Genomic DNA, 22,294 nt, shown 5'->3' with positions numbered 1-22,294 from the left:
TAACCTATTGACCATTCTCCAGTCGCCTAGCGTCTATATCAGTCAATGCAATTTAGATTAGTCCGGCAAATTATCTTCCGCACAAATCTGTTTATCTCCTAAGTTACTTCATTTCCTGTCGCATTCCTTTACAGTGCGTTAGCTAACACTGTCTTCAGAAAAGTTTCACTCACTGTAGCTTCACCTAATACACAAGATTAGATTTCTTAGTTTCTATACGTATGTCGTAAATGTATGCGTTTCTGCCATTACATTAACATCATCGCCTTCATCCTTGTCACGCAGTCACCATCGGAATCAAATTCGATGCAGGCATCAGTTACTGTCAGAGTCTCATTCTTCAACAGTCACCACTTGCAATGGCTCACAGGCCTAGACCTGATCCTCCGTGCACACGCCTTAAGTTTATATATTTTGTGTGGAAATATATTTCATAATATACAGAAAAGAGCAGAATTCTCACAACATACCACACTCCCACATTCCAGTACTCACATGACCCAATCTACTTAAAAAAAAACATGTGGACAGGAAATGCACTATATTTTCAGACTATTAACAGAACAGATACATCAAAAGATGACAAAAAAACTGTTGACAACTGAACCAAGAAGTAAAACAACCAAGTAATTGTGAGCTTTCATTATCTGAGACTTCATCAGACTCCAGCTGTGCTATACCCCTGGAAAGGACCAGGGTACCCATTGGACAAGAGGCTGGGTGGGTGCCAGAGCTGGTCTCGATGCAGAGGCTAGAGGAAAACTCTGCTTCTGGAGTCAGTGGGCTGGTTACTCACCTCCGAAAGGAGGCCCTATGCTCCACTTGGGAGGTACAGGAATTATCCAAGAAGATGGCATGCTTCATGTAGAAGTAACAACTGGGCAGCACAACATTATTTAAGAAATCATAACAGATTGTTATCATGTAATGTAATATTCATCGCCCTGATGACGGGGGCAGTATGACCTCTGAAACGTTGGTTAACATCGACCAGACTACGCAGCGCAACAACCCATAAGACAGAAATCTTCAGGCCATACGATCATGTTAAATTGTTTCATGTAGTTTTGACGTAAATACATCTATGCGGAAGGGTCATTCGGCAAAAAGGCGTAACGAAAATGTGAAAGATCCATATCAACAATGTGTAAATATGGATCAACAACAATGGTCAGCTTTTATATGAACTCCTTCGTGCATTGTTATGTTTACTCGGCATTGTTGTTTCATTACTGCCGTCAACAATCCGCTTTGTTATTGGGGAGAAACTGAGCTGTGAATCGCTTGTAGAAGAAGTGCGTCATAGACTAGAAAATTTTGTGCTGGTAAAAACTTTTTAGAAATTCACAAGTACTTAACTTATATAAGAATTATTACATTGCATTACATTTCATTACATTACAGAGACGTATTTAAGTCAGATTCTCCTGAACCGTGATTCCACTGTCAATTTTTCTTTTGAAATGTGGGATTTTAAACAGAATTATGTTTTATGAATTGGAGCAGTTTTGATATGAAAACAAACTGTATTTTTGTGTTCTAGAACTGCAGAACTTATTTAGCTGTGATTTAGGTATGATATGTTTAATTACAGTCATTGGTTTCAGATTTTATGTTGAGAAAGGATATTCTGTTACAGGAATGTATATGGTGATTTATGACTCTTGTTTTCATTATGCAACAGGTGCAACACCCCCCCCCCCCCACAAAAAAAAAGAAGAAAGAAAGAAATAGATATTGTTGTAAGCAGCAATGAAACAGGACTCAATCTGTTTGCTTTATTTAAAGAATGTTTGATTTAGAATGTTCTACATGTGTAGATTCTGCAGACCTGCATCTTGATTGGTTTGAGAATAACTGTCTCTGTGGTTTGTGGGTGTGTTTGGCAGGATATGCATTGCGTGACAACAGAGATTGAAGCACCAACATCAGGAGGATTTTGGAGCTGGGTTAGACAAATCTTCAACAGATTTCGAGTCCAGTCCTCAAATGAGGTGACCATAAGAGATGTAAGTGTAAAGCAATATATATCTGGTTGGATGATCGTTCACCTGTACTTAGGCATGGGAACGTGAGGCCAGCTAGTCAGCTTTCGCTCTCTGGAGCTGTTATGCAACAGATTATTATTGTTATTGTTGTTGTTCACAAATATATGCCATCCTCATCTTCCTCCTGATGAACTGCTTGTAAACTATTAAAACCAACCCTCATGAGCAGATTCCTTCTTGATCAGTTAATGGTCAGGAAGTTAGTTAATAAGCTCTCTGTCTTTTAAATAGAACTTTGAAGTTCATTACCAAATGCACAAGAGCTCACAACTGGACTCTGCACCGCTTTTTATCTGTTTTCTATTCGTTGGTGTTATAATAATTTTATTCAACAGTAATTTGAGAATATGAAATTTGACAGTTTTATCTTCCCCTTTGTGATGAAAAAAGAATTAACTCTTTGTTACTGCCACTATATTATTGTAATTTATTGGTCCAATGTGGGATGTAAAGCCTTTTTTGTAAAATGAGCTGAAATTTGATAATGAAGGACTTTTTTGCTGTTACAGATAGTGTGGGATCCAGATAAGAAAAGATGGACACATGTAGATGGAGGAGATAGCTTGCCCCCACTACGTAGAGCCTCAGAACTATCCATAATGGCACAGAGTGTGTATCCTGCATCTGGTTCAAATGTGGACAGACTGACTGGGCCAGGGAGAGGTAGCATTTCAAGAGGCAGAATAATGGAGTACTACTGTAGAATTGGGTGCATTCAGGTTTGGAATTAGTTGTACAGTGTAACCCTTTGTTTTCACTTTTCTTGGAATTGATGAAAATTCATGTAAATTTTGGGGATAGTTTGCATTGCACAAAATGCAAAAGTCATAAGCTAAGTATGAATATCACCTTTTCTCTTAATGAGAGTGCTCAGGAAATAAGGCAACTAAATTACTCAGAATTTTATGGAAATTGTTACAATGTATAATTCCCATGAACAGAAGATATGTTCCAAATTTTACTATGGGGGCTTTTGGTTGAGATATTGTATGTTCTGGACCTGTGTAGAGGCAGTTACCCCTGGGAGTCATAGAAGGCAAGGAAAAAGGAGCCTGGTGCCTAGCAGTATAACTGGGCCACCCTGTGACTGGGGGACATAAATACAGAGACCTGATCCTCCAGGTTGGGAATTGGGTGGAAGGCTTAAGACCTTACTTTGTGAAAAAACTTGTTGCGAAATCCAAAGAAGTGAAAACCGGGTGGTCTAGCTCATGACGACCTGGCAGACAAAATAAGGACTTGAAACTGGAAAAGCATAGCCAGGAATACACAAATCTGGCCGAATCTTCTAAGGAAGGCTGTGGCTCAAAAAGGTTTTTTTGCCAATGACGACAATGGCATCGCCATCTTCTGATTTACTGTTTGAGTATTTGTGTACTTAACAAGACTTCAGCTGTGCAGGTTATGTAGAATTGAATGGTAGGATGAATTGGGAAGGATGTGAAAGGTATAGTTATGGTATACTTTCAGATAATGTCCCAGCATTTGCCCAGAGGGATCTGCTGCATCACCAACAGTTGGAAGTAAAATGTGTTTCTGTTTTTCTTCATAACTGATTTCTTAAATAATGTTGAGGCGGCTTGTGCTGCCCAGTTGTTACTTCTACATGAAGCATGCCATCTTCTTGGATAGTTCCTGTACCTCCTAAGTGGAGCATAGGGCCTCCTTTCGGAGGTTTCATTGTCTTTAAAGCGTGCATTTAAGAGAAGTGAGTGACTAGCCCACTGACTCCTGACTATAAATAAGGGTTGTTACAGTTTAGATGACAACTAAGAAAGTTAGTAAAAGGAGGAATATTAGTACAAAGCGATGTCACACTCCAGCTGTGCTATAACCCCCACCACATTGACTCTTGCGAACTGGTTATATTCTTCAAAATTATAACCAATTCCGGCTGGAGTGTGACATCGCTATGGAGTACTAATATTCCTCCTTTTACTAACTTTCTTAGTCGTCATCTAAACCATAACAAACCCTTATAGTCAGAAAGAGTGTACAGTTGGAGAGTGAGTGAGGTATCTGCATATGGAAATGTAGATACAGGAATTTTTTGGAAAGAAAAAAAACTTGATATATAAAATTTTGAGAACTTGTTTGCACTGAAGTCAATATAATAGAAGGAATGCTATATAATTTGCTGAACTGGTACAGTAGCATAATGGAACTTCTTGGGAACTATCACATTTTTATTTTGCAGCTGAAAGCAGCGATCGTCCAACAGATTTCTTGACACCAGCCGCAACTAGCACTTATGAGCAGTCAGTCAGAAAATGATGAAGTCTACTTGAAATAAAAGTATTACTAGAACAAACTCTGAGGAACAACTATATGCACAACCAACATCAGAAATAAAAAATCATTATAGATTTACAAAACTGTATCTTCAAAAGTAAAATACCTCAGTTGAGTTATTTCTTGCCCTGCAGCAACTTAAAACGAGTTATAACTTGGGAAGTTAAACTAAAAACAAATCTGTTAAAATGGTTTGATAACCTAATGGACATTTTGTTATAGATTATGAAGAATTCCTTCGATATTTAAACCTTTCTGGTACACATGTATTCATGAAAAAAAATAACCTGTGTACAACTGAGTGTCTTACATCTAGATATACCTTGCATGAGAGGCATGTTGGTACTCCAATTAAAATCTATTGGCTTTTAACATGAGGCTAGGGTCGAATGGTGTGCTCTTGTAAACACAGTAACAAACTTTCTGATTTCATAAAAGGCAGGAAATGTATTGACTAGCTGAGCTACTGTCATCTTCTCAATGAGGTACAAGTAAGTACAAACATTATATTATACTCAAATAACATCATGTCAATGAAGAAAATATTTAAATTAGTAAATGTATTGCTTATTCTGTGCAAAAAATGTAAAGTGCTTGTATCATGATATTTTATATATTCTGTTCATGGGAATTATACATTGTAACAATTTCCATAAAATTCTGAGTAATTTAGTTGCCTTATTTCCTGAGCACTCTCATTAAGAGAAAAGGTGATATTCATACTTAGCTTATGACTTTTGCATTTTGTGTAATGCAAACTATCCCCAAAATTTACATGAATTTTCATCAATTCCAAGAAAAGTGAAAACAAGGGGTTACACTGTACAACTAATTCCAAACCTGAATGCACCCAATTCTACAGTAGTACTCCATTATTATGTCTCTTGAACTGCTACCTCTCCCTGGCCCAGTCAGTCTGTCCACATTTGAACCAGATGCAGGATACACACTCTGTGCCATTATGGGGAGTTCTGAGGCTCTACGTAGTGGGGGCAAGCTATCTCCTCCATCTCCATCTACATGTGTCCACCTTTTCTTATCTGGATCCCACACTATCTGTAACAGCAAAAAAGTCCTTCATTATCAAATTTCAGCTCATTTTACAAAAAAGGCTTTGCATCCCACATTGGACCAATAAATTATAATAATGTAGTGGTGGTAACCAAGAGTTAATTCTTTTTTCATCACAAAGGGGAAGATAAAACTGTCAAATTTAAGATTTGAATTGTTTTCCCATTTAAAGAGAACTGCCTGTGTTTTGTAAGGGCGTGAAAGTTGGTCTGTTGCCAGAGAATACCACAAACTGAAGATGTTTGAGAACAGAGTGCTGAGGAGAATACTTGGACCTAAGACAGATAAGATGACAGGAGAAAACTGTATAATGAAGAGCTTCATAAAATTTACTTACATTGAAGCAATTCCACTATGTAGTATATTCAATAATTAGCACTTTTTTCCATCTATTCACGCAACTGTTATATTTCTTACATAGCAGGTACACTTTCTGAAGCATAAAGTATCATCTTCAGGCTTCTACAATATTTTAGACATTACATGCAATTTACAGACATTTTACATTTTTAAAATTGCTTCATTTTTTACATAATATTCTTGCGCTGTTAATGGATCTACGTTTATAATAAACTGTTGGGTGTATCTGACTGTCAACTTTCTAAAACTTACAAATGAAATTAAGATACAACTTAAATATCACAGTTTATTGTCTGTGTCTCATAATGTATACTGTCGTCATGTTCGCTTTTTGCCTGCCATTGTTACTCTTATCCTTACGGCTGTTTGGGATGTAGATGGAAAAAAGAGCTAATTACACAACAAACATACAAAATGAGCTGCTGTTGGTTAAACTGGGTCCACTGATCACAAAAATAACAGCCAAAAAACTTTAAATCTGTAAAGGGCTGAGCACACTATTAGCTTCTCAAGAACTCTGTTCCATGAAGTCAGTCAGGTATGATGGATACATGAAAAGTACACACCGCCTATTGAACAATCTGAAATCATGGTGTTGTTTAAGAGAACACAAATTTTTATTCACCAATAAAATATCATATTCTCAAGTTACGGTTGAATAAAATTATTATAACAAAAACGAATAGAAAACAGATAAAAAGTGGTGCAGAGTCCACTTGTGAGCTCTTGTGCATTTGGTAATGAACTTCAAAGTTCTATTTAAAGGACAGAGAGCTTATTAACTAACTTCCTGACCATTAACTGATCAAGAAGGAATCTGCTCATGAGGGTTGGTTTTAATAGTTAACAGGCAGTTCATCAGGAGGAAGATGAGGATGGCATATATTTGTGAACAACAACAATAACAATAATAATCTGTTGCATAACAGCTCCAGAGAGCGAAAGCTGACTAGCTGGCCTCACGTTCCCATGCCTAAGTACAGGTGAACGATCATCCAACCAGATATATATTGCTTTACACTTACATCTCTTATGGTCACCTCATTTGAGAGCTGGACTCGAAATCTGTTGAAGATTTGTCTAACCCAGCTCCAAAATCCTCCTGATGTTGGTGCTTCAATCTCTGTTGTCACGCAATGCATATCCTACCAAACACACCCACAAACCACAGAGACAGTTATTCTCAAACCAATCAAGATGCAGGTCTGCAGAATCTACACATGTAGAACATTCTAAATCAAACATTCTTTAAATAAAGCAAACAAAAAGTATCACAAAAATAGACAAGGCAGTAGAAACTGAGGTTCTCATAGCAATGAGTATGACAATGGCTGTCTCCTGGGCAATTGCCCTGATGATGGAGGCAGCAAGGATCCCTGAAAAATTAGTAAATTTCTACCAGATTACATGGTACTACAACCAAGAAGATGGCCATTTTCATCCCCACATATATGCCATATAAACAAAGTTGGACAACCAGTATTTTGAAGAAATCTATAAAATAAGTTGTATAAATAAAATCAATTACAATAAAGTGGGAATGGAGGATATTACATAAGAAGAAATTGTGATTTACAGCCTGCCTCATATTTATAGTTAAATGGAATATGTTACAATGTGCTAGGCTTTAGCTAGGGTACAGGCAGACAAAGAAAGAACAGAGAACTGTTGTAGGGACACCACTTAGACAGTGGCCATTGGAACTGTGGAGAGGCTGGGAGAATAATACTGAAATAAGATTTTTTTTAAATTATGCTTTAAAACTATATTGTTATATGTATGGCTATATATATATGGTATATATGTATAGCTAGTAAGTATAGTGACTGACTATAGACTGGATAACCCCAACAGGGGTAGAGGATTTTTCCTTTAGCCTCTGCATCCAGACTAGCTCTGGTGCCCACCCAGCCTCTTGTCCACTGGGTACCCTGGTCATTTCCAGGGGTATAGCACAGCTGGAGTGTGACACTGACCACTCACCCCTACCTAGTACAGAGGTTAAGAATAAGTAGGAGCTATACCACCTCTCTTCCCCAAGCACCTAAATGGCCTATAGTCAGACAGCTTTACTTTGTGTTGTTAGGATGTAAGAACTAATAAAAATCCTTAATGACTTCAAAGTTACCCACTCAACTGGACTTGCCACGGGAAAGAGCTAACAAAATGTTGCCAACTTGACAAGATGACAGTGTTCTAGGTAACTTAAAACAATGCACACTTGACCTTTAATATAATAAAACACTGACCTCCAAGTGCTACAATATCTTTTCAACATTACTAAGCTATACTTACATGTGACTGTTCAGCTGTCTGCTCATAAGTGCTACTTGCGGCTGTTGTCAAGAAATCTGTTGGAGCATCGCTGCTTTCAACTGCAAAATAAAAATATGGTATTCCCAAGAAGTTCCATTATGCTGCTGTACCAGTTCAGCAAATTATATAGCATTCCCTTTTATTATATTGACTTCAGTGCAAACAAGTTCTCAAAATTTTATATATCAAGTTTTTTTTCTTTCCAAAAAATTGGTGTATCTACATTTCCATATGCAGATACCTCACAAATTATCAAGTCACTCTCCAATTGTACACTCTTTCTGACTATTAGGGTTGTTATTTTGTTTGAATACACAGTCAAATTCACATTGAACGCTGTATTTATATGTTGGTAAGATGGCATGCTTGTGCTGCCCAGTTGTTACTTGCTACATGAAGCATGACATCTTCTTGGATAGTTACGTCACCTTTAATGTCCATGTATTTAAAATATGTTTGATACTTTCATTTAACACGAAACCTTCCATTTTTCTACAATTAATTTATTGTCTAGTTATAACTGATTGATTAATATTACCGTAATAATCAACACTCACCGGTCCTAGCACGAATTATCGTACGTTAAATTCTCTAGTGACGTCACACCAATCACGTGAGTGCTGTCCAATACGTTCGTAATACGAGTAAAAACACGATTTGAAACAATCTCGGTAATTAATTTATATAAAATATATTTTCAATTAATATTATGTTACCTTAAATTAGAATTATAGTGATGATAAAATTTAAAACAGATACGTCATCTGCATATACAGTATTTCAAGAAAGAACTTACATCTGTTTTCCTTCAATTTTGACACCACACCAATCACAGCGATGTTGATGCATGGCGTGAGGATGTGTCCAAATAGGAACCCAATTCTCGTAAAAAACTCGATTAAAACCAATTTTGGCAGGTCACTGCAGCGTATCCATTGGATGCAGAGTAGCTGAAGTGACATACACTATCATTTGTTTTAATGTAATTTTCAGTGTGATTTAACACTGTGTGAATTGATTCCTGAGCCCATGGACAATTGAAAATAACCAATGATCAAAGTAATTTTGTTTTAATAGAATTAAAAGTTGTTGAAGCTGTGGTACAGTAAATTTCTTCATCCTCTTTAAATACAATAACCCCAACTTCAGTACCCTGAAGACGAGGTTAAGAAGATGGTTCTTGAAATGTTGGAGTTTACTCCTTACAACCACCTGACACTGCTGGTAGGCCAGGAAAAATTCATTATGCTCCATCTACTTCATTCTGCAATATTTTGTTCATGTGTGAGTTGAATTAAACATATTATGAATGTATTGTGGTTCAAGGTTTGGCATTTTCTCACCTCCAGCTAAAAAGACAGCATTTTTTCTGCTCCAAGTTACGCTGTAGTCATGGAATAACCTGAAATGTGTTTAGAAAGGTAAAGTATGTGAAGAAACACATTCTTTAAGAATGTAAGTAGAGAAAATCAAAAGTTTTTGAAGTTACTAAAATCTACTGTTGCGAAAATTACAAATTAATTGACAGAGGAAGAACTTGCCAGAGGACTGGTGGACACATGCTGATGATAGATGACATTTATTTCTCCCTGAAGAAGTTCAAAGTTTGAACAAATGTCTGCTACTCTCTTCTTTTATTTTGTCTGGGTCCTTACAACACTCATGCTTACTGTACTCCTATGTACTATACTCCTTTCTCTGCTATCCAATTTAAAGTCTCCAAATTTATGGCATCCTTCATGAAATTAAATGCTTTCTTCCAAAATAGTTTATGAAAGAGAAATGCACACAACTTTAATGTGGAAACATTTGCATCCTGAATTATATATGCTTACTGTGAAGGTTAAAGAGCTTTTGTATGGGAGAAATATTTTACAAGACAATTGTGTGTTTGAGAGAAGATAGTGCATATGAGGGTGCCTAGACTGGCAGTGCAAAAATTTGCCATCAAGATGAATATAGTTTGATAAGAAGACATCTGGACCACATGATTTGATGAAGCTGGAGAGAGCAATACAATCCACAATTTTTAAGAATTACCTCTGAAAATAAGCTTTTTCCAGTCAGTAGTATTTTAAAGAGGGGTAAATACATTAATAAACAGAATTTGAGAATTTTTAGGTTAACGTTATCTGGGAGGTGGAAGTTATTAAGCCAGTTACTGTTTAGATAAGACGTTGCATGTATAAGTTTTGTTGGTGAATCTAGGACAAATCATACCATGCATTGCAGGTTAATTAAACTTGAAAGCATATAAATTAAATCTTGTTAATTCTTTGGCCAGAAAATGTTGATTTATGTACCCAAAATATGTCTCCAAAAGAACATTTGTATAAACTGGGTAGCCAACATCCACAGCGTCTTAAAAATTGGTAATTTCCATGAGCAGGAATGTTCTTGTGAGTAATTCATTGATATTTTCTGGTGCACACGCAATTCCGTGTTTTATGGTGTAGTGTCAGCTATTCGGATTTGTTTCTGTTTGACACTTTTGGTATTTGGTGCTGCATTCTATAAAAGTGAAACAAGATTCCAGAAATACCAAAAAAAGGGCTGGCATAACAATATTACATGCAAACTGCACTTGAGTCCATTTCATTTTCATCAGTTATTTTCACTTATATTAACTTTCCATTGTACATGTTATTCAGACATGCCATTTATCACAATTAACCACTTCATTTGTCTTCCCAAATTGACTCATGTTAAAAATATATCTTGCTTCAACTCATAGCAGTTAGAATGAATGCATCTAGGTAAAAAAAGTACGGTAAAGTTTGTCCTGCTATGCGCCATGTAGGCACTTGGGGTGAGAGGAGGTATAGCTCCTCCCTTTCTTGACCTCGGCACTAGATGGGGGTGAGTGGTCAGCATCACGCCCCGGCCGGCTTTACCCCCGGGAAAAGACCCTGGTACCCATTGGATAGGAGGCTGGGTGGGCCCCAGAGCCGGTCTGGACACAGAGGCTAGAGGAAAAATCCTCTGCCCCTGTCGGGGATCGAACCCCGGCCGTCCAGCCCATAGCTAGTCACTATACTGACTGAGCTATCCCGGCTCATATGCATCTAGGTAGGTTTCATAAAATGAGGCGGAACATTGAATGCTGACACTGTTTCCATAATCTTCAGACATCTCATACTACACAATCATTTTATTTTTTCTTCACTACCTGTACTATATTTATTTTTAAACAAGTTATACACAAATACTTCATTTTTTAATTTTCCAATCCAAAAATAAGGGTGTTTTTTATATGAGTAAATGTGGTATATATTATACTTTCTTTCATTTTTTAATGTAGTGATCACAGAGTGACATGTATTATTCTGTGATTATGAAAAATGAAATAGAGTTTATTGTTTGAGATAATAAAGTGAAAGACGCCTTTATCGATGAATCTGGAAGTGGTACTTCTGCATCAGTAATAGAAATTGCAGGCTCAAATTCAAACATTTCTGTTGATATAAAAGCTTTGCAAAGTGCAGAAGTAAAAAATTCAGGTCTAGCATACAACACAAAATATCTAAGGAGAACATGAGAAAACTTAAGATAATGCAGAAAGTGTTCTTGTATTTTGAAACAAATTAATTACCATGTTCGTAGATGACAGTACTTAACTAAAATACAGGTATATCATTGAAAACGCAACCCAGTATCATGTACCATGGTACAAAAATGGAATCAGGAGCGTGTTCATTGTGGTTACTAGGCCGTTGCTCACAGCTGTTGGGCTGTGCGTGTGCAAACAAGGTTTATTCATGAGCAGAAGATGTTTATTCTCAAGCATTTCTTTGCATCAGAATCATTTTCAGCTCTTTGTTAAGCATTTAGCAATGCATATCCTCTCAAGGAAGTGCAAAATAAGACAACAATAAAGAGAAAGGTAACATAATTTTGGGACATGTAGTCTGGTAGAAGTTTACTAATGTTTCAGAGGTCCTTACTGCCTCCATCATCAGGGCAATTGCCCTGATTACAGTGCCCAGTGTAACAACCCAGAAGACAGCTATCTGCAGACTCACTGCCCTGAAAACCTCAAATCCTGCCTGGCTCATTGTGATTTCCAGTTGTGCCAATGAGTTGAATATATCAAAATGAAGTCTTGATGTATGAAATAACAGTGGAAAATGTAAAAGCCTTGATCATAGTCCATGCATGTGACATTCCAAGTTAAATATTCTGGCATAATGTTCATCACAACCATTTAATTGACTAAAGAATGTAATGAGTAATTAAAGAATTATCTTGTCAAATGAGAGAGTTTACTTAGTTACTGTTACATTTATATATATTTAAAAATTGTCCACAATGTAAAGTAATAATTTTCTTTTCTCTTGCAGCACTAGGCAAAATGACAGTAATCAGAATACACATCCTAATGAAATTTTGTCATAGAAGTCCATTAGTCTGATAGTTGGTAAAAGAATCTGAAGTATTTTGCTTCCGTTGGACTCTCATTTTGTATATAGGGCTCATGAGAGCAAATAAATAAATAAAATAATAAGCCTGGTATGTACCGTACATTTTAGACCTTCTGTGTTTGCCCATGGCACAACATTAGAAACTGTTGCAGGTCCCACTGTCATGCATTGATAATAATAACAATAATGTATATGCAGTGCTAGACCAGCATCTCTGTTCCAAGAGTGGAGTAGATCCGTGATATTCCGACATAGCAAACAGTGAAGGGTTCTGTAGTGAGTGTGATGATACTTGTGTTTTTACAGACAGCATCAGTTGTGTTGGGAGTTAAGGAAATTTAGAATTAGAACTAATCCTGTTATAGAAGAGAAGACTTTCAAAAATCATTGTAGCTTTTAAATAATAAAATTAGAATGAGTATTTGTCTTCATAGTAAAGAGTCACACATACTACACTGTGTGATATACCTTTATTATGAGAGTGTGATTTTTTAAAACATGTAAAGATTTCTTTTGTATGCTGATCAGTGTTTGAAGATAATATTTCAATGAGAATAGTGTCATTTCCACATAAATGATTTACATACTTTATTCTGATATACAAGTGATTTGGTGAGGAAATGTGGCAAAACAAATGAAGAGTTTGATGTTGGTAGTTCCAAATTCAATTCCTTTATTAGAGTGTTTGCCAACAGCAAAGAGCCTATGACAGGCAAACAGTAATACAAAAGTACAGCATAAAATACAAATTAAATACAAAAATAAATAAACACTAAAAAAATACAAGGAAACAAAATAAAAACAATAATCAAAATAAAACAAATAACCAAGCTAGATCACCAATCTAGACCACTCTCTAGATCATTTCTCTTATTGAGAAAGTGCCCTCAAAAGAAACAATGTTTATGCCAGATACGTCCAAAAATTTACAAATGTCATTTGCAGCAATTACACACCTGGCTGAAGGACTATGTCTAAGCACACTGCACACACTAAACACAGAAAATTCTCTTATTTGCCTTGATGGCACATGAATACCAACAGTGTACATGATGGAATTGCAATTTATTTTGCCCTTAAATACATTAATAAGAAATAAATTATCGAGATGTCGTCGTCTGGAATAAAGTGTTCTAAAATTTAAAGTAGTTAAAATCATTTCATATTTACGTGTGATATTAAACTGAAAAAACCGGTAATTGCACGAACTGGCAAATTTCCTTTGAATATTTTCTAATTTATTAGAATCTGTGTAAGATTATTCCATACGACTGAGACATACTCAAGAGGAAAAATTATATGCACCAAAATGAATAAGCCCTAAGGTCCTTAGTGCCCGTGTATGAGCAAAATTTACATGGCAGTGAAAGTATAGCTTAGTGTCTAACAAGACACCAAGATCTTTTATACAGTCAGTACAGAAAATTAAAATATCACCAACAAAGTGGTTAAAATGAATACTGTTGGTTTTCCGTGCAAAGGATATAAATTTGGTTTTCTCAATATTAAGTTCCTTATTGTTAACATCACACCACTGATGTACGGAATCAGTATCTGCTTGAAGATATTTGCAATCATCCACAGGTTTAATGTCACAATATAATTTCAAGTCATCAGCAAATAAGAGAAATTTAGAACAATTAATTTTATCACAAATGTCGTTAATAAAAACATTAAATAAGAGAGGTCCCAAGGTAGAGCCTTGCAGCACTCCAGATAACACTGAGTAAGCAGAAGAATATAAATGCAGGGGACTGGTCCTCCAGGTTGGGGGTTGGGCGATAGGCTGACAACCTACCCCCGTAAAAGGAACATTGTTAGGAAACCACAGAAAGGTTAAAACTGTGGGTAGAAAAATACTCCAAAACTACCAATGTGGATTCTGACCTGGAAAATCTACGAGTAACCAAATTTTTACAATAGGCAAATGTTGGAGAGCATGCTAGAATATGACATAGATTTACCACCTTTTTGTGGATTTTAGAATGGCTTAGGACTCGGTCATAAGAGAAACTGTATGAGGCAATGCAAGAATTCAAACTTCCTAAGAAACTAATAAAACTAACAGAAATGACATTGGAAAAGACTGTATGTGCAATAAAACTGTATTAAGGTCTTCAGGGCACCTGCTTTATACAGTGTCCTTACGTTCCAAGTACCAAATTCAATATCCATGTTCCTTTGCTTGTGCCATCTTAGGTATTCCAATCCATTCCGAGGCATCTACAAAGGTTTCTCTACAATTGGTTTTTACGGGGTGGGTTGTCGGACACACGCAAAACCAGAACCGATGGAGCAGTTCGAGACACCTTTCGTCTGGCCCCTAAGCATTGACCTGTCCAGCAAGGTTGAATCTACCAGTAGCTAAGCTACCGCTGGCATAGCTCTCCGCTTCGAACAGGGCACACAATCTCACCGCCACGTAAAGGCAGTGTCTCAAGGGAGAGATCAACGTAATAGGTCCCTAATTTTTTATATAAATCAGGAGGGGGTGGTTCCAGCTCCAGTCACTACAAAGTTCATTACCCAAGATGGAGGGATACACATTCGTAGCACAATGCATAATATTCCAAGTAGGATTGAAATGATGAAGCAAGTAAGTCATTTGGTCGTAGTGAGTCCTTTGGTTATACAGCAGAATCTGCAACTACTACTCAAGCTTAAAGACCTTTTTCTGGGAATCCCCAAAATTCCTCACATGATGAAATAATTTTTTGTAAATATAACATTTTAGTACTGTTCCGGATGTCCAAAAGTATATGGTATTTTGTTTCTTGTTAAGTATTTTTAACACTGTTTTTCTAAAAATGGGTGAGATATGAAAAACGTTGCGTTCTATGGAGTATCAAAAACCGACAAATCATTCTTGTGCTTAGAAAATGCCAGTGATGATTTTTCACTTTGTGTTGCATTTCTGGTACACTTTATTCATTAACTTATTGTTTCTGCAAGTGAAGAATGTGACCCCATCCTACCAGTTTGTCAGATTTATGTCTGCTTAGCAAGAGTCCACAGTAACTGTAGAATTTAAAGACCACAAAGTCCAAGCATTGGTATGAGATCCGAGTTCTATTCAACCATCTGAGTGAAAAAGTTGATGTGAAATTATTAACAGTGCTACTGTGTTGCAGGCTCTTGCCATAGAAATAAAACATGAAGATAACCTGACACAGGAAAATGGAGTATATATTCAGGTTGCTTTGCTATATACATCATGCGGGGGTCAGAGACGCACCCGCATTTTCAATCTGGCACTGGATACCTGCATTCAGTTGCCAGATGTATACAAAAGTTTAGACCTACATAGCACAATCAACCTAATTGCTAAACAAAGTATGTGATTCATGATTTATTGTTATGCATTATTTATTAGCATTTGTCATTGTTGTAAGATGAGTGGGAGTGGGGCATGCAGCATGCAAATTGGACATGGGAAATGCATAGAAATGTTAGAAAGACAGCCTGACACACTAGGGACATAAAGAAATTTTTGCAACACTATTACTAAACTGGATGTCAAACATCTACTGATTAAACAGTTGTAGATTATGGTTGGTGGCAGACGTTTGTTAACACTGCAGTCATCCTCCAAGTTGCACGAAATGGGGGGGATTTCCAAATCAGCTAAGTGACTGTCAATTCCTCAAGTAGGACTCTGCTACGTGCAGGTAGCAGGTCTAAAGATGAAGAGCCAGATACTCATGACAAAGGTTGTCTAAAGGTTTTGACATGCGTGCATCATAAGACTGAAGCATATTCTTGGACATCATCTGTTAATTGAAAAAATGTAAAGACCACAAAATATTTTGGGAGGTAGCTTTAAACACTGTAGTATAAATTTTCTCCAGATCAGGGAATCACATATGATTTGTATGATTTATGTTTGGTTTCAAATTTATGTGGAGATATTCTTAAGAACTCATTGAATGTTGATCTTTATTGTTTATTATATGTTTGCTTTGTTTATCTGATAGCTGTATTTCGACTGTTGTCGTCATCACGAGATGCAGTCAAAAAAGAACTGGTAAGTCAGTGTGTACAGATGCTGGCTTATCACAGGCAGTGGTGTGAGGGTCCAGCTTCAGGACGGCTGGTCTTGCCTCAGAGCATGAAATTGCTCCCACTTTATATTAACTGCATTCTCAAGAATGATGCAGTTTCCGGTTAGTACACATATTTTGAGCATGTGCTTAGGTTAACATTTGCATCGCTAGTGCAGCGGCTATGGGTGCAACTCCGTGGGCTGTATGATTTTCACTTTTTGTTGTAAATTTCCACAGGCCAGAGAAAACCACTGAATGAAGCCTTGGGAAATGCATAGAAATGTGAGACAGACAGCCTGAAGTGTAGACACCACTAGGGACTACTACACCAAATCTCTGTAACATTCACAAAGTTTGGGATCCGTTTGAGTCAATCAAGTGTTTATGTACTTGGAATTCATTTCAGTTTAAATGGGAAATGATTTTTATTTCCCCCTTTGCTTATTAGTAGCATATATCTATGCTATATATGGAGGTAACATCATACATAAGATTTCAGGTTTTTACAGTGATAACTGATGACAGAGGCAGTGTGTTCCTCCACAATGCTGGTATCTATAAGTCCATGCACCATTACTATCCAGAAGACAAACATCATAATAATACAATTCAATTTTCTGCAAAGTACAAAAGAAGCTTCTGAATTGGAAATTATGATACATTTCTAATGGAACTGCTACCAAATTCATTTTAGAAATCTACGTACTTGTTTAGAATTGTAAGTACTCACCTAACAAGTACACACCATCATCTCTAATATTATCTGACGTGCAGCAGATGAAAGATGGCAGTTCATCAGAATCAACGTTGATATCTTGAAGTGGGATAAGTCGTGGGTAAAAGAACCCAGCAGATGATGGGATATCCATTACTGTAACTACTTGCATTAGAAATGACCGGTCATCGACAGTCATGTCAGATCCTGTAAACAGCATATTCATAATTATTAAGATAACACTTCCAATTTCACAATAAATAGAGATAAGAATGTGGCCTTTTAGTCTGAAGTTATATAAAATTCAAGTACCATAATTATGAGCATGGACAAAACCTTTGTTTTCTGTTTTATAAGAGAAAATAAGTTTAGGCCTGATGATATATGAAACCCACAATTTGGATATATATTATCCCCTGAAAATAACTCTGTGGGTTTCAGTCTCAAGACTAACATGACCTCAAGACAAAAATTCAACCACATGTGCATATTCTTCCACTGTATGTAATCATTCTTTTGGTATGTTCTGGGTGGCTGTGTGACACCCACAATGTTTAGATTCAGTACTTATGTGAAGCTGCAGTTTATAGAAGTCAAAAACTATAGAGTATACTACGCAAAACTGCTGGCTTATGTAGGAATAAATTGTATCTGCACACTCAGACTAATTAAAGAAACATTTAAGACCAATCACTGTGCCCAGAGAAATATTTAATAGTTTACCACATTATATTAAACTTCTAAGGTAATAGAAAGAGAACATATCTATGAAACAGGGAAGGGGGTGTAAGGTGAAATACCGTAATTTTGTCATTTACAATTTAAATTCCCTCTGATAATGTGGTAAAACCTAATCTAAATGGTCTAGGTTGTCAAACAGGTGTTTTATGGACCTTCTGTGCTATGGGCTCTTAGTAGAACCAATAGGTATGCGGTGGTTCCGTACAACTGTACTTCACACTTATGGCAAAGGCTGCCATAATATTACTGCACAGTGAAGTATACTAAAAACACGGCTTCATTCAGTGGTTTTCTCTCGCCTGTCTAAAATTACAACAAAAAGTGAAAATCACACAGCCCACGGAGTTGCACCCATAGCCGCTGCACTAGCGATGCAAATGTTAACCTAAGCACATGCTCAAAATATGTGTACTAACCGGAAACTGCATCATTCTTGAGAATGCAGTTAATATAAAGTGGGAGCAATTTCATGCTCTGAGGCAAGACCAGCCGTCCTGAAGCTGGACCCTCACACCACTGCCTGTGATAAGCCAGCATCTGTACACACTGACTTACCAGTTCTTTTTTGACTGCATCTCGTGATGACGACAACAGTCGAAATACAGCTATCAGATAAACAAAGCAAACATATAATAAACAATAAAGATCAACATTCAATGAGTTCTTAAGAATATCTCCACATAAATTTGAAACCAAACATAAATCATACAAATCATATGTGATTCCCTGATCTGGAGAAAATTTATACTACAGTGTTTAAAGCTACCTCCCAAAATATTTTGTGGTCTTTACATTTTTTCAATTAACAGATGATGTCCAAGAATATGCTTCAGTCTTATGATGCACGCATGTCAAAACCTTTAGACAACCTTTGTCATGAGTATCTGGCTCTTCATCTTTAGACCTGCTACCTGCACGTAGCAGAGTCCTACTTGAGGAATTGACAGTCACTTAGCTGATTTGGAAATCCCCCCCATTTCGTGCAACTTGGAGGATGACTGCAGTGTTAACAAACGTCTGCCACCAACCATAATCTACAACTGTTTAATCAGTAGATGTTTGACATCCAGTTTAGTAATAGTGTTGCAAAAATTTCTTTATGTCCCTAGTGTGTCAGGCTGTCTTTCTAACATTTCTATGCATTTCCCATGTCCAATTTGCATGCTGCATGCCCCACTCCCACTCATCTTACAACAATGACAAATGCTAATAAATAATGCATAACAATAAATCATGAATCACATACTTTGTTTAGCAATTAGGTTGATTGTGCTATGTAGGTCTAAACTTTTGTATACATCTGGCAACTGAATGCAGGTATCCAGTGCCAGATTGAAAATGCGGGTGTGTCTCTGACCCCCGCATGATGTACATAGCAAAGCAACCTGAATATATACTCCATTTTCCTGTGTCAGGTTATCTTCATGTTTTATTTCTATGGTGATAGCCTGCAACACAATAGCACTGTTAATAATTTCACATCAACTTTTTCACTCAGATGGTTGAATAGAACTCGGATCTCATACCAATGCTTGGACTTTGTGGTCTTTAAATTCTGCAGTTACTGTGGACTCTTGCTAAGCAGACATAAATTTCACATCCACAGAATTTCACTGTCACTGTCTGAATTACAAATATGAAGCAGGACAGCAAAACTAATTGGTATGTTTCTACATATGAAAAATTATCACTTGAAAACACATCCAAAATTTTAAACCAATTATACACATTCCTTTTATATTACTGCAGATGTACTTCCTCACCTTATCACAGTCAATGCTGGCAAGTATAATTTCCCTGTGTTTGACACAAGGAGGTTACCATAAAAATCAGTTGCCTTAACACCTGTAGATGTGCGCACTGTCATAGTGGCAACAAATACAACTGGACGACTCACAACATGTTTGATATCTGCTATAAGTTGTTCACCATCCACATCAGCCTGTCCAACATTTGTAAATGTAAACACATAATTATTCTTTAATGTATGACACATCAGAGTGATAGTTTCACACTTTCAGAAAACCATTTACAGCAATGTTTTTATATCAATTTCATTATAGCATTTGACTAAAATTTCTATTAAGCAACTTACTCAATCTCAGGTTTTTAAGTAACAGTTCACATACCTTAAAATCTGAGTACCTGAAGATTTCTCCACCAGAAAATCTTGGTACTTGGCCAATGGTGGCCAAATCTATGTAAGAGTCACTGAATGCAAAGAGATCGACACTGCATCCAGCTGCCCCACATTCCTGGCCCAGGCTGCTGTACACATCCCCCTGTAGTGCTGAATTAATCAAAAATGTTAGTTTACTCATCCATGAATCATTGTTCAACTCAAATCCAAACTTCTGGCAGTTCACCAAAGAAATGGTGTCTTTAATCCAAGACTGCCAAAATAGTAAAAATACCTCTCTCACATTCCCTGCAACTTATCCAAGCAACAGAACTATGAGCTGGGATAGCTTAGTCGGTATAGTGACTAGCTACGGGCCGGGCAATCGGGGTTTGATCCCACGCGGAGGGCAGAGGATATTTCCTCTAGCCTCTGAGTCCAGACCGGCTCGCTCTGGGGCCACCCAGCATTGTAACCGTTTTCTTGGTAAGATTTAAGGTAAGTTTTCTTGTTTGCTTGCCTGTAGTAACTGTAATATTGTCAGCAATGGGTCCTGCGACGTTTTCCGTAATTTACTCGATGTAGGAGTTAAGACTTCTAGACCTGTCTCATTTAACGTAGGTTGACGCCCCTCTAGCTGCTCATAATCGCTTCCTTCCTCCCCTTCTATGCCTATTGCTACATTCTTTTAGGTCTGGGATGTCTTGTCGCTACTATGTGAGGGTAGCTCGTCCCCATGACCCTCAAAAAACTGGGTCAGATCCGAATCAGTATGTCTATATAAGGGGTCTTGATCTTGTATATCTACCGTCCTATAACGAGACATAAGACTCTTATGCTGGGTTTAATTAAAGATCGCCTCAGCTGTGTCTTTAGGTATTTATTTGCATTTGATTGTTGAATTAATTCCTCCGCACGATACTGGCAGATGATGCAATTTTGTTTGTGAACAAAGTAAAGTGAATACACGTATTCGTCCGTGATAACTGACTAAGAATTTGTATTGTTAAAATTCGAGGACGAAGTTGCTCCAACTGATAACTGACGACTGACTGTTAAAAAGAAGTTTGCCTCTCAAAAATATTAATTTCTCCCTCTCATTCCGAAATCGGAATATTGTAACATTATTGGTTCGACTTCCCGCTTTGTTGTGATTGGTGGAATAATTTAAATTTAAGTCAGAATAACTTTTCTCTGATTGGTCGGTTCGATACCCGAGGCCAACTGTGACAGTTTACATCGCGTGGTGACGCAAGGTCACTTATGCCTACTTTGCATAAACCCAATACATGGTCTATGTTCTGCTGACCCTTCGCGTCAATGTGCGGTTGTGGATATATAAAAAACGGAAACATTACTTCATCCTTGATCGGTACGAGCCCGACCTGATGATTAGACGATTATTAAAAAAAAAATACAGCCTCCTGTCCAATGGGTACAGGGGTCCTTTCCCGGGGATAAAGCACGGCCGAGGCGTGATGCTGACCACTCACCCCCATCTGGTGCCGAGGTCAAGAAAGGTTAGGAGCTATACCTCCGCTCACACCAAGTGCCTGCATAGGCATGTAGCGGGACGCAAAAAAACACAATCCTACAACTTCACATTATATTCTTATAAAAAGCTCTTCTCTGTGCTTTGGAGAAACATTTCAAACATAATGTAAAACAATCAAGTTTGTGGATAGGCGTGGATCAACCAATAAGCAAAGGCACGTAGAACACAAAATCTTCAATGAAATATATTATCACAAACTAAGACGCGCACAGTTTTATAAGGTAAAATAAAATAACTTACCCCACCGGACGTCCGCACAAGCGGGCACACCGCACAGACCTAACGCCGCAGATAGAAAACTGTACGCGGATTTCTTGAAATGTGCGGTGCAAACGCCTGTACAGCAGTGGTCTCTCAAGTTACTTGGCAACACTGTGCTGAGAAGTGGACTGTTCCAGTTAGAGGGGTGGGGGCAAGGACAACTTCAGAAAGTTCGAATGTTGATTGTCGCATCATTGGCTGTAACCAAAATGTTAACATATCCTAAAAGTACAGGAATATAATGTTATATTTGTGTATTACCTATTTCCATCTACCTTTAAAAATTATTCGCATAACGAATTATACCAGTAGCTGGAATACAAGCATTGTAAACGTTTGACTGCTTCTGCAG

General features: G+C 37.2%; 3 protein-coding genes across 3 annotated transcripts; 1 reads left to right on the top strand and 2 right to left on the bottom strand.

Moving 5' to 3' along the window:
- Window positions 1-526: 526 nt before the first annotated feature.
- On the bottom strand, window positions 527-9,049 carry LOC110829720 (uncharacterized). Its single transcript, XM_087343826.1, has 4 exons — window positions 8,884-9,049; window positions 8,067-8,146; window positions 6,797-6,916; window positions 527-5,396 (listed from the first exon to the last, which is right to left on the bottom strand). Exons 1-4 carry the CDS (start codon window positions 9,047-9,049, stop codon window positions 5,169-5,171), a joined length of 594 nt encoding a protein of 197 aa, XP_087199952.1. The 3' UTR covers window positions 527-5,168.
- Window positions 9,050-13,157: 4,108 nt separating this feature from the next.
- On the bottom strand, window positions 13,158-21,691 carry LOC110829721 (protein transport protein Sec24C). Its single transcript, XM_022063731.2, has 7 exons — window positions 21,661-21,691; window positions 20,137-20,297; window positions 19,771-19,949; window positions 19,254-19,471; window positions 18,424-18,612; window positions 17,282-17,473; window positions 13,158-16,887 (listed from the first exon to the last, which is right to left on the bottom strand). Exons 1-7 carry the CDS (start codon window positions 21,689-21,691, stop codon window positions 16,865-16,867), a joined length of 993 nt encoding a protein of 330 aa, XP_021919423.2. The 3' UTR covers window positions 13,158-16,864.
- On the top strand, window positions 15,066-16,927 carry LOC147874617 (protein transport protein Sec24C-like). Its single transcript, XM_087343825.1, has 4 exons — window positions 15,066-15,104; window positions 15,640-15,841; window positions 16,483-16,671; window positions 16,789-16,927. Exons 1-4 carry the CDS (start codon window positions 15,066-15,068, stop codon window positions 16,827-16,829), a joined length of 471 nt encoding a protein of 156 aa, XP_087199951.1. The 3' UTR covers window positions 16,830-16,927.
- Window positions 21,692-22,294: the final 603 nt, after the last annotated feature.

Source organism: Zootermopsis nevadensis, unplaced genomic scaffold (genome assembly GCF_977971745.1).
Source record: "Zootermopsis nevadensis isolate Lab colony 2312 unplaced genomic scaffold, Znev_1.0 Znev_ptg000007l, whole genome shotgun sequence".
NCBI lineage: Eukaryota > Metazoa > Arthropoda > Insecta > Blattodea > Termopsidae > Zootermopsis > Zootermopsis nevadensis.
This window is presented reverse-complemented; position numbering and strand designations above follow the sequence as displayed.